Source organism: Sturnira hondurensis, unplaced genomic scaffold (genome assembly GCF_014824575.4).
Source record: "Sturnira hondurensis isolate 20B ecotype Veracruz unplaced genomic scaffold, ASM1482457v3 Scaffold0013299, whole genome shotgun sequence".
In the NCBI taxonomy this organism is placed as follows: domain Eukaryota; kingdom Metazoa; phylum Chordata; class Mammalia; order Chiroptera; family Phyllostomidae; genus Sturnira; species Sturnira hondurensis.
In genome coordinates, this window is record NW_028085930.1 from 10,172,235 (window position 1) to 10,187,179 (window position 14,945).

General features: G+C 45.0%; 1 protein-coding gene across 2 annotated transcripts in view; it reads left to right on the forward strand.

Moving 5' to 3' along the window:
• Positions 1 to 14,945, forward strand: part of PLCL2 (phospholipase C like 2) — a 160,851-nt gene that overhangs the window by 128,900 nt on the left and 17,006 nt on the right. For both annotated transcript variants that reach the window (XM_037061358.1, XM_037061357.1), the window contains exon 6: positions 13,319 to 13,428. In XM_037061358.1, the coding sequence (XP_036917253.1) occupies positions 13,319 to 13,428 (110 nt within the window). The remainder of the gene's footprint in view (positions 1 to 13,318; positions 13,429 to 14,945) is intronic.

The window sequence follows — 14,945 nt, forward strand, 5'->3', positions numbered from 1 at the left end:
AATTCTGATAACAAATTACTAAATTTAAAAAAAGGGAGGAATAAAGAAACAGAGGCTGCTGCAGGAATCTGTGACTAAAAACGTTCCTGGTGAAGACATGGACCACACCCGCAAGGCTGGGGGACCGTGTTGGGTGTTGGGTGAGGTTTCTGCTGAGCACCCCTGCCTGCCCCCCTGGCCTCATGGGCAGGCCCAGTGCCCAGAGGCTGTCTGTGTGCCTGGGTGGCTGGGTGGGCGAGAGCCTGGTTCCTCTTCTGGCGTGAGAATCGGTTCTCTTTCAGAATGACTGAGGGAAGATGAAGCTCTAAGTGAAAGATAACCCGGCCCGGCTCCCAGCACCGCTTACCTATTTAGAAACAGAAGCTTCTATTCTAAAAGCTCTAAGGCAGTCTCATGCGTGGCAGGGTTGCATCATTGCTGAGTGAAGTGGGATGCAAGGTAGCCTTCCAAATAATAATGAAAGCTTTAATTACCCTTCATTTTAATCGGTTTAATGGGAATTTTTCTATAATGGATTCTATACATCCTTGCCTTCTTAAAATTGCTTTGCCAAAATGAATTTGAACTGTGGATGACTCGGGGTCACCTGGAGTGGCATCTGTTACTGCTCTCCCGTTCAATGTGGCCATTTCCCCAGGACCCTCTGTGTTTTGGAAGACCCTTGACGTGCACACCAGTGGCCTCACTCTGTTCAGATCCCATTTCCAGGGTTAACAATTAAATTCCATCTCATTCAAATTTCACTTCCTACTGCTAATTTGTACTGAATTTCTGACTGTCTGTTTGTACTCCACTTGCTATTTTCTTTCCTAATTTACTGCTTCTGTTCTGCTGAGCAGTTGGTGTCCCCCCCCCCCCCTTGACCGAGCTTGATAGATTTATCTTCCCTGAAAGCAGACAAGAGCTCCATGCACTTCCATATGGGGAGAAGAGGCAGACTGTCAGGCCAGACCTACGTGACCTGGATTTGATTGCTCAGAGACCTTTTTTATTTCGCCAGCTCCTTGGATCTCAGTATGTTTTTAGGAGCTGACATTACCAGATAAGTAACCTGTCACCATCTATCAGCTGGTTTGCTCACATCGTTATGTTGCCCACCAGAGCGAACGTAAAATCGTCTGGAAGATTTATTCTGAAAGCACTTCACGAGTGTTCTGTTTGAAAACGTTACAAAAGGAAACCTGGGAGCCTGGAACTTTTTTTTTTCATTTATGTTTCCCAGCTCTGTTTTACAGAAGTGACAGGTTCTTCCTCAGGGGTCCAGAGACCCCTGTTCTTATGCCCTCTGTGCCACCCACGTCTTGCTGTGTGATGTTAGGTGAGTCACTTGGCTCCTCTCTGCCTGGTTTTCATCCTCCTAAATGTCGTGGGATTATACGATTCCCTGCCAGCCCCGTGGGCTCTAAAACAGTGCCTTAAGATCAATGGTCTAATTTGGGAATTGCTTCCTCACTGTTGCTTAAAAAAAATCACCAGATTAAAGAGGTAATCCCATTGAATGGCGAGGGATACACAAATTACAGCCCATCCCCGTGAGTTGCAGGGAGGAACGTTAATGACTGACTTTGAAGGTGGAGAGTGATTCCCTGAAGACCTGAGTCGGGCTCCCCTAACTCCTTTGGAGCCCTGAGCATCTTTCCTGTTCTGGAGGGACAGGTACTGAATCCCCTCCTAGGTGCTTTAGTTAACACCCAGTTAGTGAAGCCATGGGAAGCCAGGAAGTATAGAGGTCTTCAGTGGCTGGCTGGCCTGCCCTCTCTCTTGGATTCCCCAAAAAGGAGACTTCATCGCTGGTAAGGGAGGGTAGAAGGAATAGTCACAAAGGTGACAACTAGGCCAAGTCACGGCAAAACTTCAGAATAAGCATTGGGTCTCTAGAAAGTCACTGTCTCACCATCGCACCTTCTATACCCGTCACCCCATCCTGCTTCAAGAGCCCCAAGTCGATGGTCTTCCTGATAGTATTTCTCCTTGTTAAATGGCATTTCTTTGTACCATCATGTTCCTTCCTCCTTATACCGTCTTTCACTGGCCAAATTCCCCCAATGCCAACAAAGAGGGGAATGGAAACTGGGGGGTGCCTTACTTTCCTGGAACACCTGTCCTGTGAGCAGATCCCAAAGCAGTGCTTTCTGGTCACGTCTTCCTCTCTCCTTCCTTTGTGAGCCCAGAGTGTCAGAAAGCGTTGCTTTTCATTTCAATAGCAATTCTCAGGGTCCTCTCAGCGGATGCTCTGCAGGGAAGGGGGCAAACTGCCTTCAAGAAACTCTGGTATTCCTATACGTTTTTAAAATTATTTTCTGTTGTATTTGTTTATTAAAGAACCTCAATTCAAGCAGTGCTCCTAATAAATTATCTTTCTCAGACAAATACCAAGAGAGGAAAGAATTGATTTAAGAGTGGCAATCCAAACAAATATATCCTAGGTTACAAAAAAAAATAGATTGGGTATAATTGGAGTGCAGAAGGCCTTTTTATTTCTCAGTGAAATGAAATGAGGAAGGTCCTGCTAAACACATTATTTCTCTGTGATCCAGGTGAGTCACATGGCCATGAGTCTAGAATGGTGGTATGGTAATTAGGTACCTCGGGGGCTACAAGTTACACAGCTTCATCTTACCTAGATTCACCCAGATGGAACGTGCCGGCAGAGGAAGTAGGACCTCCGTCACATCATTCATTCAGAAATCACACTGCTGTGGATTTGGCGTCAGGGGATCTCGTCATCCATCTGGGTTTTGTGGGTATATTTAAGAGACCTGGTTTATCTCTTCCACCTCATGTGGAACAGGATATGACAGCTCGAAATCCATCTTAAAATAATTTGGCTCTTGGTAAGGCAAAAATTGGCTGGGAAGAAGGCCAAGAAAAAGAGGCTACCAACTGGAACTATATGAAAACGAATTAGGCATTTCCATGTTCCGTGGGGATTGTGGAACGAACGCCCACGTTTCGGCGGCACACCCAGACCTCCCACCATCCCTGGAGTTCTGGAGCAGTGCGTAGTTCACAGAGGCTGCGGCGTAGTTTAACAAGGAAATTTGTTGGAAGATGCTTAGGTATCCACATTTTGTCTTCAAGGGACTTTGATGTTATGCCACAAGACACGTGCAGGCCGTGGCATAGTGAGATACTTTTAATAGTATTGATAAATCGACCTCCTTAATGTAATATTCCATCTCCCAGGAAATAGCTCGGTATACCCAATTTGGGACATTTGAAATAAATTAAAATTATAAATATACATTTTTGTCACCATTTGAAAAACTTTACTCCTTGCTTTTGGTTTCTATTTTCAACACACACAAAAATATTTTTGTACTGGATGTGTGTGATGTAAAAAAAAAAAGCTTAAATTTTCATTTGAAAAACTAATCTTTAAGTATATTAGTATAAGATCAATTTGTCTCTCTTAATGAGTATTTTTGAAAGTTATACTTCTAAAGTCTTTTAGCCATGTGCTACATGGTATATTCTAGGTTCATATCATTCAGATTGATAGAGAAAATCCCAGCCAGAAGGTTTGAAAGGTTGTCTGCTTTATGTTTGGCGAGAATCAACAGCATTCATTTTAGTCGAAGAGGAGATAATGCTGTGCTTCTGCCGGAAACACCCTCCCTTGAAAGCAAAATCCTCCTCCATCTTAGTATTGTATATGTATCATGTGCTTTCCGATTTTTAGTTTATTTTTACAGCTGTTTGGTTTTCATCTACATTTTTCTGGGATGGGAAGCGGGAACCTTGATGGAAGGGCCATGTCTTTTTACCACATTCCATTGTATGCAGCTGTGCTGATGTTCTTAAGTGAACAATATCATCTCGGAACGTTGACTTGTGTATTAATTTTTATAAAACATAATCCTTGTATCAGCATTGCATTTCATTTTTTGTCTTTAAGCTTTAAGCCTCTCCAAGAAAAACTTTTAAATGACCTGAGTTGTCAATTATTTTTGAAATAAGAATTGGAAAATGACATGAAGTCAACACCTATCTGTATAAAAATTATAAGTTGTTTAGATTTTTGAGAAGTGAGAAGGAAAGAAGCAATACCTCTCAAAAATACAGTTCTTTACATATAAAGGAAATCATATACTTTTGGGGGGCCCGAGCAATTTTTAAAGCTTAACATTACACCTGTAAACCAGATGATGTATGTGGTCCCCACCGTGGACTGGCTGCCTGGCCTCCCGCTTTGGTCACGTGCCCAAGTCTCCATTCCCCGAAGACCAGCACCAAACTAAACTCATGTAGAATGCCCCGGGTGTGGGTTTCCCATTCCTCCTTTCTCTGCTGTTTGGTGACTTGCCATCTACTTCCGTAGTTCTCAAGCTCATTACCACGAAGGAATTTGAGCAGATTTTCTCCTTGGCTAACATTCCAGAAGAAAAACAGCCCACAGCTTTTCCCTCGCAGCAGACACTCGGGGTCACGGGATCAGAGAAACACAGTAGTGGGTTTCTGGTGCAGAGCAGTGAAAGCCCAGAGGCCGTTTTTTCCCTGAACTAGCAGCTGCAGCAGACCCAGCCAGGCCTGGGTGTGAGACACGACTGTTCCCTGCCTCCCGGATGCTACTCACCACGAGCGTCGGCCCACGTGCCCGTGCACGTCATGGCGTTTGTGCGACACGCTCACAGCCTTCAAACTTCAGTGCCTTTAAACACATTGAGTATTTTGACTCTTAAATAATATAGCTCATTACGGTTGTTTAACAGATCAGACTTTTCAAAGGATCATTTACCTCGTTCCAATGGATTTTCAATGAAGTTTACGGAAACTTCACAGAGATTTCTGTTTTTTTGGCCAGAATGAACAATTACCTCGGGCCTGACTCTGACCGCAGTGTTGTAGTTAGTAGAATGAAGGAATCCGGCTTCCCTCCCCTGCCTCCGTACTAGCTGACTCAAAATGTTGATTTCGCCTTTAAAGAAAACCTGGGCAAGGCCATGTGTGATCTGAGGCTCTCCCAGGGCCATTTCGTTTCAGTCGGACCAGTAGATGGAACATTAAACAAGAGAAAAACACAGATGTTTACGTTCAGCAGCTAACTTCAAGATGATGTGAACAACCACACGTGGTTCTAAAATATACGCATTTATGATGACAGTGTGTCGATGGAGCTTTTAGAAGATGCTGGAAACATGCAGGGAAGTGGAACTGGTTCCTGAAGGAAGAAAATAATCCCATGACTTAGTCCCTCATTATTCTTGTCCTGGTTTCTATTCCTGAACCTGAAGATCGTTCGCACAGTGGGAGTTCTTGTCGCTAAGCCGCAGCCGCAGCGACTCAGTCAAGGACCTGCCTCCCTCTCCTTTGTCGCCAGTGCCCAGCGGGTAGCTCTCTGTCTACCCACCCGGCAGCGTTGGGCCTTGCGAGCTTAGAGCCACATTCTATAAGAATATTAAATTTCCTTTGGCTTAAATGCGTAACTTTAAAACTTTTCAATATTGATTTGTAGATGGTCACAAAAGAAATTGTCAATAACATTCTCCTTCAAGAGGATGCAGGTTTTCCTTACCTATAGTTCATCAGTGAGTTTTGGCGCTGGAAAGCCCTCCGTTTCAGCCCCTCCTGCCAAGAGGAAGAAGCAGAGGTGCCCCCAGAAGCCGCCTTGGTCTGCATCTCCCCCCACCCCAGGCCCACTGGGCGGGGCGTGGGGACCGCCTTGGCGGAGTCCCCCCGAGGGAAGGACGGCAGCAGTGTTCTGGTTTTTTTACTCACCCAGAGGAGCTGCTTTGAGTCCTTCTCTCAGATCTCCTTATCCTTTTACAAATTGTAAAGGCTTCTCTTAACCAACATTATGAAAAGCCTGCTAGTGAGGACTGCTTCCAGGCACCGCACCTGTGCGACGAACAGTCCCCCTCCCAGAGTGGAGGGACTCTCACTCTGAAATACTGGCCACACTGCCAGGCAGAGAAAAGATACAGTGATAATTGGCGAGCAAAGAACATGCAACCAAAGTCAGCTACGGACTTGGCGTAATTGCACATGAGTGGTGTTAATCGTGTAGTTCTGTGATTTTCAACCGCTGTGCCCCAAGAGTTTTTAAAACATGCAGTACCTGACTATTTAATCAGGGCGCTGATCTCTTTTCCCTCTGATTGTCAAATAAAAAAATCATACCACCCGCCACAACAATAGCCATCCAGTGTGAATGAATCAAAATCATACCTGTTCTTTGGTCAAACTGGCAAATAGGTGTGCGTGCGCACCACAGAATTTTAGTGGTTAGTGTGTGCCGTGAGATGACAAAGGTGGAAACTTGCCGGTGTGATTACTAGGAAGGCAGGAAGTAGAGCTCACCTCTGTATGGTGACCAGACGAACAGCCACCAGAAGTGGCCGCATTCGTGTCTGAACAAAGGGGTAGGCACAGGTGTTTCAAGGCCGGCCTGCAGCCAAAGGTCAGGATGGAACAGCGCTGGCTGCTCAGGCACCCTGCATCCCAGGCTCTGTTTGGTAAGTAGGGTCCCCCGAGGACAGGAGCTACACAAAGAGTCTTCCTTTAACCAGAGCTCAGCATTCTTACTACATCACCGAGGACACCCAGGCTAGCCAAGATCAGGCACAGGAAATGATGCAGATGGCCCGGCTTCTTTGTTATGTAACTTTCCAGTATAATGGCTCACAGTTTTGTAACAGCCCCAAGGGCAATCCCTTGTCCCTTAGGAGTACTTGTTTCCTTCTCGTTTTCTGTATAGTCATTTCACTGCAAACACAGGCTGGACTTCCTCAGGTTTTAGAAAATGAAACTTGTATGATTTATCATTTTTAGTTTATTTGGGGGGAGTAAGTAATCTCATCCTAAATTACCAGTTGTTTGTAATTTATTCTGTAACCTTTTGCATTACAGTATACAGTCCGTATATGCCTACAAAATCTCCCAGACATAGTTTCTTTTTCCTAGTACGAAAGTCCTGATTTGATGTTGTACCTGCAGTTTATTTTGGCACCGGTTTTTAAAAAGCAGCAATTGGTAGTATTCTCACATCATCATTTTAATGCTGTTGCCCTATTTGCTCTACAAATGCCTTTAAGCACAGCCATTGTAATCCAGAACAAAATTGGGAAGACCTCTTTATGAAACAGATGTCCATGAGCTGATAATGTGAATACTAGTTCTCTTACCCTACCTTGTTCCCCGTGCTTCTAGAAATCTGGAGCTTTTGGCCACGTTCAGCATGTAATGTAGTGGGTTTTAATGGGACTCGACATAGCATATGGTCAAATGACCTGCACATGTGTGATCAGTAAATGTTATTGGCTGACCACTTAGTGTTATTACTTCATGAACAAAGAATTACTTTCATCATGCAAAATGATGCAACCTTTTGTATCTCAGTATTATAAAGATTGACTGCTGATTGCAGAAACAGATAACTTCTGAAAAATCTACTTATAAAGGAAATCTAAGGTAATAGTTCAGTTTCTCATTACAGTCCTTTTTAATGAACACGGAACTAGAAAACATAGAAAGAAATCTTATTCGAGATAAAGTAACTTGGAAGTAAATACTTGTATACATGAGCTGGGCTGGTCATTTACAAAAGAAGAGTCTTGACTTCCTCATCACCCTGCCCCCCGCCTCCCCCTGCTTCTTTCCTTAGGGCAGTGTTGGCAGGATCATAATTCTTAGGTTTCTGAGACGCCCCTGTAATCATGGCCCTCGGGCACCTACTGGGCTTGCTCTCCATCTTCATCATGACTTTCCTTTTCTCGGTCCCATCTCCCCTTCCTCCTGCTGTGGTTTCCGCGCAGTGATCCCAGGCCCTCCTGCACAGAAATCTTCTGGGGCTCGCTAGAAATGCCCGTGTCTGGGCCCACCCCAGACCTCCTGAATCAGAGTCCTGGTGGACAGGCCGAGAACATGCACCTTTTAAACATGCACCTCCCCTGGTTCTTGGAACACCGAGGTTTGCGAGTCCCTCTCTGTGAAGCCCGACCCCACGATCCTCTTATAGGGTCCCCCCCCACCCAAGCCCTTTGCTGAATTACCATTCCTCCAAACTCGTTCACACAATGGAAGCCACAAGGCTACAACCCTTTACATTCTCTAGGTTGTGGGAGCAACCCACTCCCTACCTAACTGAACTTCCTGCCTCCTCCACTCCGGGCTCTTCACCAGCTCCCTGCCCACCCCAGGGCTCCTCCCAGCGTTGGCCAGTGCCCCATCCTCACCCCCAGGGTGGGAGCCCCACATTCCCTTACCTTCCACTGGCTCCTAGCTCTATCACCCTCAAACAGAAATGATAGAACCAGGAGTTTTAAAGCAAAAAGCAACTTGCTTGCTTTCTGGGGGATAGGGAGAGATGGTAACTTAGTCTGAAACTTTGACTTACCTGATTTTCACCAGCTACTTTAAAACTCACTCTGCTCTTTACTCAGGATGGTATGACTTACAGAAAGGAGAAGAAATACTGCTTTTAAGTTTCTTAATAAGATAAGAACTTTTTTATTGGGCTGATTTCTCTTTGCTGAAAATGATTTGGAAAATAGAGAGAAAACTACTTAACATCTACCCCAGACAAGTTCTTTATATTCACTGCTGATGTAAAAAAACAGAAAAGACCTCCTGTGACATGTCAGAATAGGTTCCCTGGTAATTTCATGTCGGGTAATAATGCAATTTTCACCTTAGAAGTATGATTAGATTTTCTTGTTATATAGGGACTGACCCAGTTCAAATGCATAATCTCATTCTGTCTCCCTCTGTATTCCCTTAGAACTTGGTCAGTGCCTGTCCAGGAGCCCTTACAGTGTTTTACCTCACAGCGGAATTATTTGTCACACATGACCACAGCGTGAGCTCATACTAAGGGCTAGGCTCTCGCAGAGAAATAACGCATGGTAGTTGGAAAGCCTTGGGGAACTGGGGTCAGGCAGACCAGTATCCAAGTCCTTCTCCACCTTTTCCTTGGGGAAATTCTATAGGCCCTCCCCAGGTTCCCCCTGAAACACATGTAAAGCTCCTGCTGGGCTGCCTCTTGCCTCCCTGGGTTTTGCACCCTCGCTCCTTGCCCTGGGCTTTGCATGTGTTAGGGGAGGCGTGAAGGGTGCATGCAGGCTGCATCGGCCAAGGTGAGGATCCTTTAATTTTCATAAAATTGAAGTCAGTGTGTGCTTCATGTAGATAGATTGGAAAATGTTTGCAAGGATCAGTCTATAAGTTAGTAATATAAAAACACATTTTAAAGAAGTGTGTTGTTCAGCAAGTCGAATAATGGAATAAATAACAGAGGGACTAAAAGTCTTGGTCACTTTAAAATTGGGGATGGGTACATTTTAACATAACTTTTCCAGTTTCCAACATTTTTGTCCCCCCTCCCTTAAAGAACTTTATTAATGATGCATTTGCACCTCCCTATAGACTTTTAGTGGGCTGCAGCTATTTTAAGAGGGGGAAGATAAAAGGGAATTGTCTGGTCTCACTTTTTTTAAAAAAATATTTTATTCATTTATCTTTAGAGGGGAAAGGAAGGAGAGAGGAAGAGAAACATCAATGTATGGTTGTTTCTTGTGCATCCCCGGCTGGAAACTGGCCCCTGCCAGGAACTGACCTGCAACCCAGGAATGTGCCCTGACTGGGAATCGAACCGTGATTGTCTGGTTCACAGGCCCGTGCTCAATCCACTGAGCTACACCAGCCAGGGCTGGTCTCACTTTTTAATAAATGTCACATACGAGCTTTTTAGACAGCTGTGCTTGTTTCTTTAGATGTTTTCCTACTTCGTCCTTATCAGTGTCCTTTTCATCATCTTGACTGTGTTTCCTCCTGGAGTCCGGGGGTGGGGGGACCACTAATCAGAGTGACTAAAGGAGTTTGGATCACGGTCAGGGTCGAGGTCTCTACTGACCGGTCAGCACTAAGGTAGGGGGGTCGCCAACGGCTGGATCTGGTCCTGGTGGCAGCGGGGGCATCCCTTTGTCTGGTTTCCCAGCTCTTCTGGGCCTGGAGCAGAAACACAACTGAGGCCTAGATTGTTATCTCTGGTTTGACGGAGACTCTGTCTTTGGGGTCAACGAACCCAAGGCTTTGTTCTAGAGATTGTTTGATGAGGATCAGAACCTCATTGTTCTGAGGGCTTAATGCCCAAGGGCATGGACCTGCCAGGGGGCAGGAGGCAGGTGGGTCAGGAGGCTGGGTGAGACCAGCTTGAATCAAAGGAAAGAAAGGAGAAAAGGTCAAATTAAAGAAACGAAGTTTCTATGCGGGTACAGCGATCAAATATTCAGCAAGGCAAGAGAAGCAGTTGGCCTCTGGTGGAGTGAGGCTTCTAGGAAGGTACCTGGGTGGTGAAAATCCCCCAGTGTCGTTGTATCACACCTTTGTGCCAGTTTTGAAAGGTGTAATAGAAACAGCATGAAGAAGCTTCATCTGGCCAGGCAATTACAGTGTAAGAGACACCCCTTTCATTTCCCTCCCCAATTCTTGTCCTGGGTACCTCAAAGGCCACACAGCTGTGTGTTGCCTTGTTTACAGAGTTACACCCCCAACACACACACACACACACACTTCTCTGGTGTCTCTTCTCTTTCCTCTACTTTAGTCATGAATTTCATCTACTGAACCTCAGTGATATTTATAAGAATCTAGTGCCTTCTGACTGCCAGAAATATAAACATTATGAGTATTGATGATTTTGGTCGTAAAACCCTGATCTTCCTGAAGTCCAATGTTAAATCTTAAGTAAAAACCCATAGACATTGGGGTCTTACCATCAGAGCCTCGAATGGCCGTGTCGTGAGAAGTATGGTGCACTCCAGGGAGACTCCCACCTGTGACCAGGGAAAATGATGGGTGCGCGTGCGTGCATGCGTGCGTGCGTGCGTGCGTGTGTGTGTGTGTGTGTGTGGTTTAATCCTCCACCACAAAACCTGAGATTTAGAACAAGACTGCCACCTAAGCCTGGCTGTTTGGTTTGTTTGCTTTCTGGTGTTTGTTTGTTTCTTTTGCAGTGTGTTAAGCTGAGCACATCCAGTGAAAGTCAGAACTAGATGTGGGGGAGGCAGCCCACTGAGCCGGGTCACCAGCAGGGGGATGGGGGGCGTAGTTCACTGAATTGGGGTGTTCTTGAGTACATCACTGAAAAAGAGAGGTTGGGAGGGAGGAGAGTGGTTGGTCAGTGTGGTAGTTTCCTAGACCACGTAATGAATTTTACTCATTGTCATTCTTTCTTGAAACCAATGAGGTTCTTAAGCCTTATTAGCATGACAGGAAGTAGGACCATATTTCCAATTAGGTGGGGAAAATAATAGAGAGATAAGAAAAAAGATTAAATTGGCAGTTTACCATATGTGTCCTGTGTGTGCCAGCTTTTGCTTGTTTTTAAACCCCCTAAGGAATAAAGCCGCTGTTGATTACTGTGTAAAGAGGTGCTTTGAAATGGGGCTATAGAGAGAGGGAACTAGAAATCGGAATGTCCAGCCTAGCAGGAGAAAGGTATACCAAAGAACACAGGGCATGTCTTATAAAAATTATAACCACTTCACAATATTTGTAATAGCAAAAGATTTGAAATAACCCCATATACCTCAGCAGGGGACTGGATAAATAAATGCTGGTCCATCCACACAGTGGAGCTCTGTGAACCTGCTAAGAAAGGAGTGGGCCCTGGACAGGTGGCTCAGTTGGTTAGAGCATCGTCCCGTAGACCAAAAGGTTGTGGGTTCGATTCCTGGTCTAGGACACATATCTAGGCAGGGGGTTTGATCCCGGATTGAGAGCATATGGGAGGCAATCAACCAATGTTTCTCTCTTTGTTTCTGCCTCTCAAATCAATAAGCGTATCTTCAGATGAGGGTTTTTAAAAGTTATTTCTTTAAAAAAATAAAAGATTGAGGGAGAGCTCTATACACTGACCCATAGTGAAACTCCATTGTGTCGTCATGTGAGGGAAAAACAAAGCCAAGATACAGAACAGTGTACATAGTATGCTGCTTTTTGTGCAAGGAAGAGACGATTTATGTACATGTGTACATGTTTGCTTATACTTTAAACAACATACTCCTCCATACTCACATAAAATGAAAAAAAAGAAATGAAACAATTGAACCTAATAGAACTTTGTTAGTGACATCACCGTGGAGAGAAAAGAATTATTATGCCTGACCTTGGAGCATTTTACCATACATTCTCAATGAGATACTCTCTAAGTACAAAAAATGCAAAGAGAGTTTAAATTGGATTCAGCTGTTGTATTATTAATAGTTATGTTGATGTGATGAGGGATTAAGATTTTCCACCTAAGAGATAAGAAATGAGCATAAAATTTTTTTAAAAATATGGGAAAACACTGTATACTTCAATTTGAATTAGAAGTTTAGCAAGACCCTATTCTTGCTAAAGAATAATACACGTGTTTGAGAGCTGTGCATGGAAAGGCCTAGAAAACAATGAGAACTCAGAGGCAGTAAGCATTCCTGGCACCCAGAGTGTGGCTTTGAAATATTGTTCCCCACTGACAGAGTCCAGAGGTCCTTGAAGGAGTGTTCCAAGTCTGAGGCGGAGCATCTTGTCAAGAAAGCAAGGAACGTAGCCAAGGCTGATAGGTCATTTCAAAAGGACATGGAGACCAGTCTGAAGAATTCCCATTGGCCAGAGATGGGGTAATTGACTGCAATCGAACATGCAAAAGGTCCATGAAACATGATGTTATTAAACCAGTAAAAGGGCCGTAACACTGGTCCTGCATCATTGCTGAGTTACTGCATGAGGAGCCTCCAGAGATTATTTTGAATGACAGTAGGCCGTATAATTGCCTTCTGTAAGTGATAGTAAAGAGTCGTAATACATATGCAAGGTTAGAGTTTGTGGTCTTTCCCTCTACCCTCTCTCCTTTGGAACAGGCTGGCTTGGTATCCGACCTCAGACTGACTCTGCTGCGACAGGACACACACCTCCCATTCATTTCCTCCCTAACTGCCAACACTGTGTCCTCAGAAGAGCTGAAGTCTGTCTTCTGAGGTTCCCAAGACCTGGGTTCTAGTCCCAGCCCTTCCTCCTGCTCCCTCCACAGCCATCGAGCCCCGAGCCTTGCCGGGCCCCAGACTTCTCACCTCTGAAATGAGGATGAGAATGATCCTGTGTGCCCTGTTCACCCTTCAAAACCATGAGGAACGGCGGCTGACCTCTCCCATGCCTTCCGCCTCGTTGACACCAGGAATTCTCAGCGTTTCCGCCATCACTGCGTTCTTAAGTAGGCGCGTTTCCCAAATTCCGACAGAGGTTGGAATCGGTTAGCAGCACCTAGAAACGAATGTTGCTGGCCCATCACCCCAGAGTGGATGGAGACATAATCTCCTTTGTCTTTCATCTCTTTCAGCCATGGAATTCCACGAGCACCTGCACAGTATAGGCACCAAGGAAGGCTTGAAGGAGCGCAAACTGCAAAAGGCTGTGGAGAGCTTTACCTGGAATATCACCATCCTCAAGGTATCTAGCGTGTCGTTTCTGGCGCCTGTGATTTTGCAGGCTTCTTCAGCATGTGTCCTTCCCTCAGTGCCCCGTGGTCTGTGCTGCACAGTCCCTGCCACTGGAGGCTTTGCATGCTCAGAGAAACCCAGTGCCCGGTGCCCTGTGCCCTCTGGAAAGCCTGCAGACACCAGAGCCGGGCGGTGTGGCAGGGACAGAGGATGTGCACGCTTGACTGGTTGACACATTGTGGACCCGGGTAGGAAGGGACAAAGGAGCTTGCATGTCATCCTGGAAGCGCTGCACAGCTCACAGAGGCCGGTCGCTGTGTGTGCCATAGAACATTTTGATAACAGAGGAATGACTGGGACTTTGAAGACTCTAGTTCCTCAAGTTTCATTTAACATTCTAAATTACACTCACAGTTTTAATATTAAGGTGCTCCCAGAAAGGCAGGAGAGAATTGTGTGGGGTATAACCAAGAGGAATATGTAAAGGAATTGCCATTTGAAATAAATTCTCCTTCAAGGGAAAAGCCATCTATTTTCCTTTCTTCCTTTTCCCCTTCCCTTCCTTCCTCCTTCCCTCCCTCTCTCTCTACCATCCTTCCTCCCTTCCCCTTTTCTCTCTCTCTTTTTCGCTCTCCTTCCCTCTTTCCCTCTTTCCCTCCTTCCCGTTCACCTAACTAAACATACCCATTTTTTAAAATTAACTTTTTTTATTATCAAAGTAATAATATAAGGGGGATAAATGGGGAGTGGAAAAATGCCATAAACACAAAACAGTAAAAAACTAGAAAATGTCAAAATAGCATAGCCAAAAGCAGACCAGGTCCTACCACGCAGACAATGCCCGATGGTTGTCTCTTCGCTGTACTTCCTCCGGGGCCTTTTCTCTGTGCTGCATGGAGTGTGACATGATTTTTAAAATAATGCCTCGTCTGTACCTTGAGACTTTTTTGAGTTTCGTCTCAATGATCTTCACTTTTCTTCATCTCAGTGTTTGGGAACTTAAAAATAATAACACAGAAAACCTGATTTCATTCTGGATCTTGGACAGCAAAACATAAAGTTACTCTCAGGTATTCACCCGCCAAACTTTCCGCTCAGTTGAATTCAGAACTAAAGACGTTATCACACTGCCTCTTTTAATTTCCCCATGCTCCTGCAGGTTAAAGGCTCTGTCCCGGCAGCCGACGACAGTTTTCTGACTCGATGTACTAAAAGTTGCTCTCCCAAAGCCAGCCAACGTGCATTTGCTCACATTTAACCCCTACTGATTTTTCCAGTTAAAATCATTTTCTTCTTCAAACACTTCCCTTCTGACACACGTGCTTTTAGATCTTCTGCTTAGGATTTATGCTCGTTTGCAGTTCAGTGAACAGAGAGACAAGAATTCACAATGGAGAAGAGCTTGGCTTTACTGCTTGTGGACTCCCCCCAGAGGTGGGGGTGGCACTACGAATTTCCTGCAAACCTCAGGAAAAAAGAGCACAGTAGTTTATAGCCTTGTGACAGGAATAAGTGCTCATTTGGCTT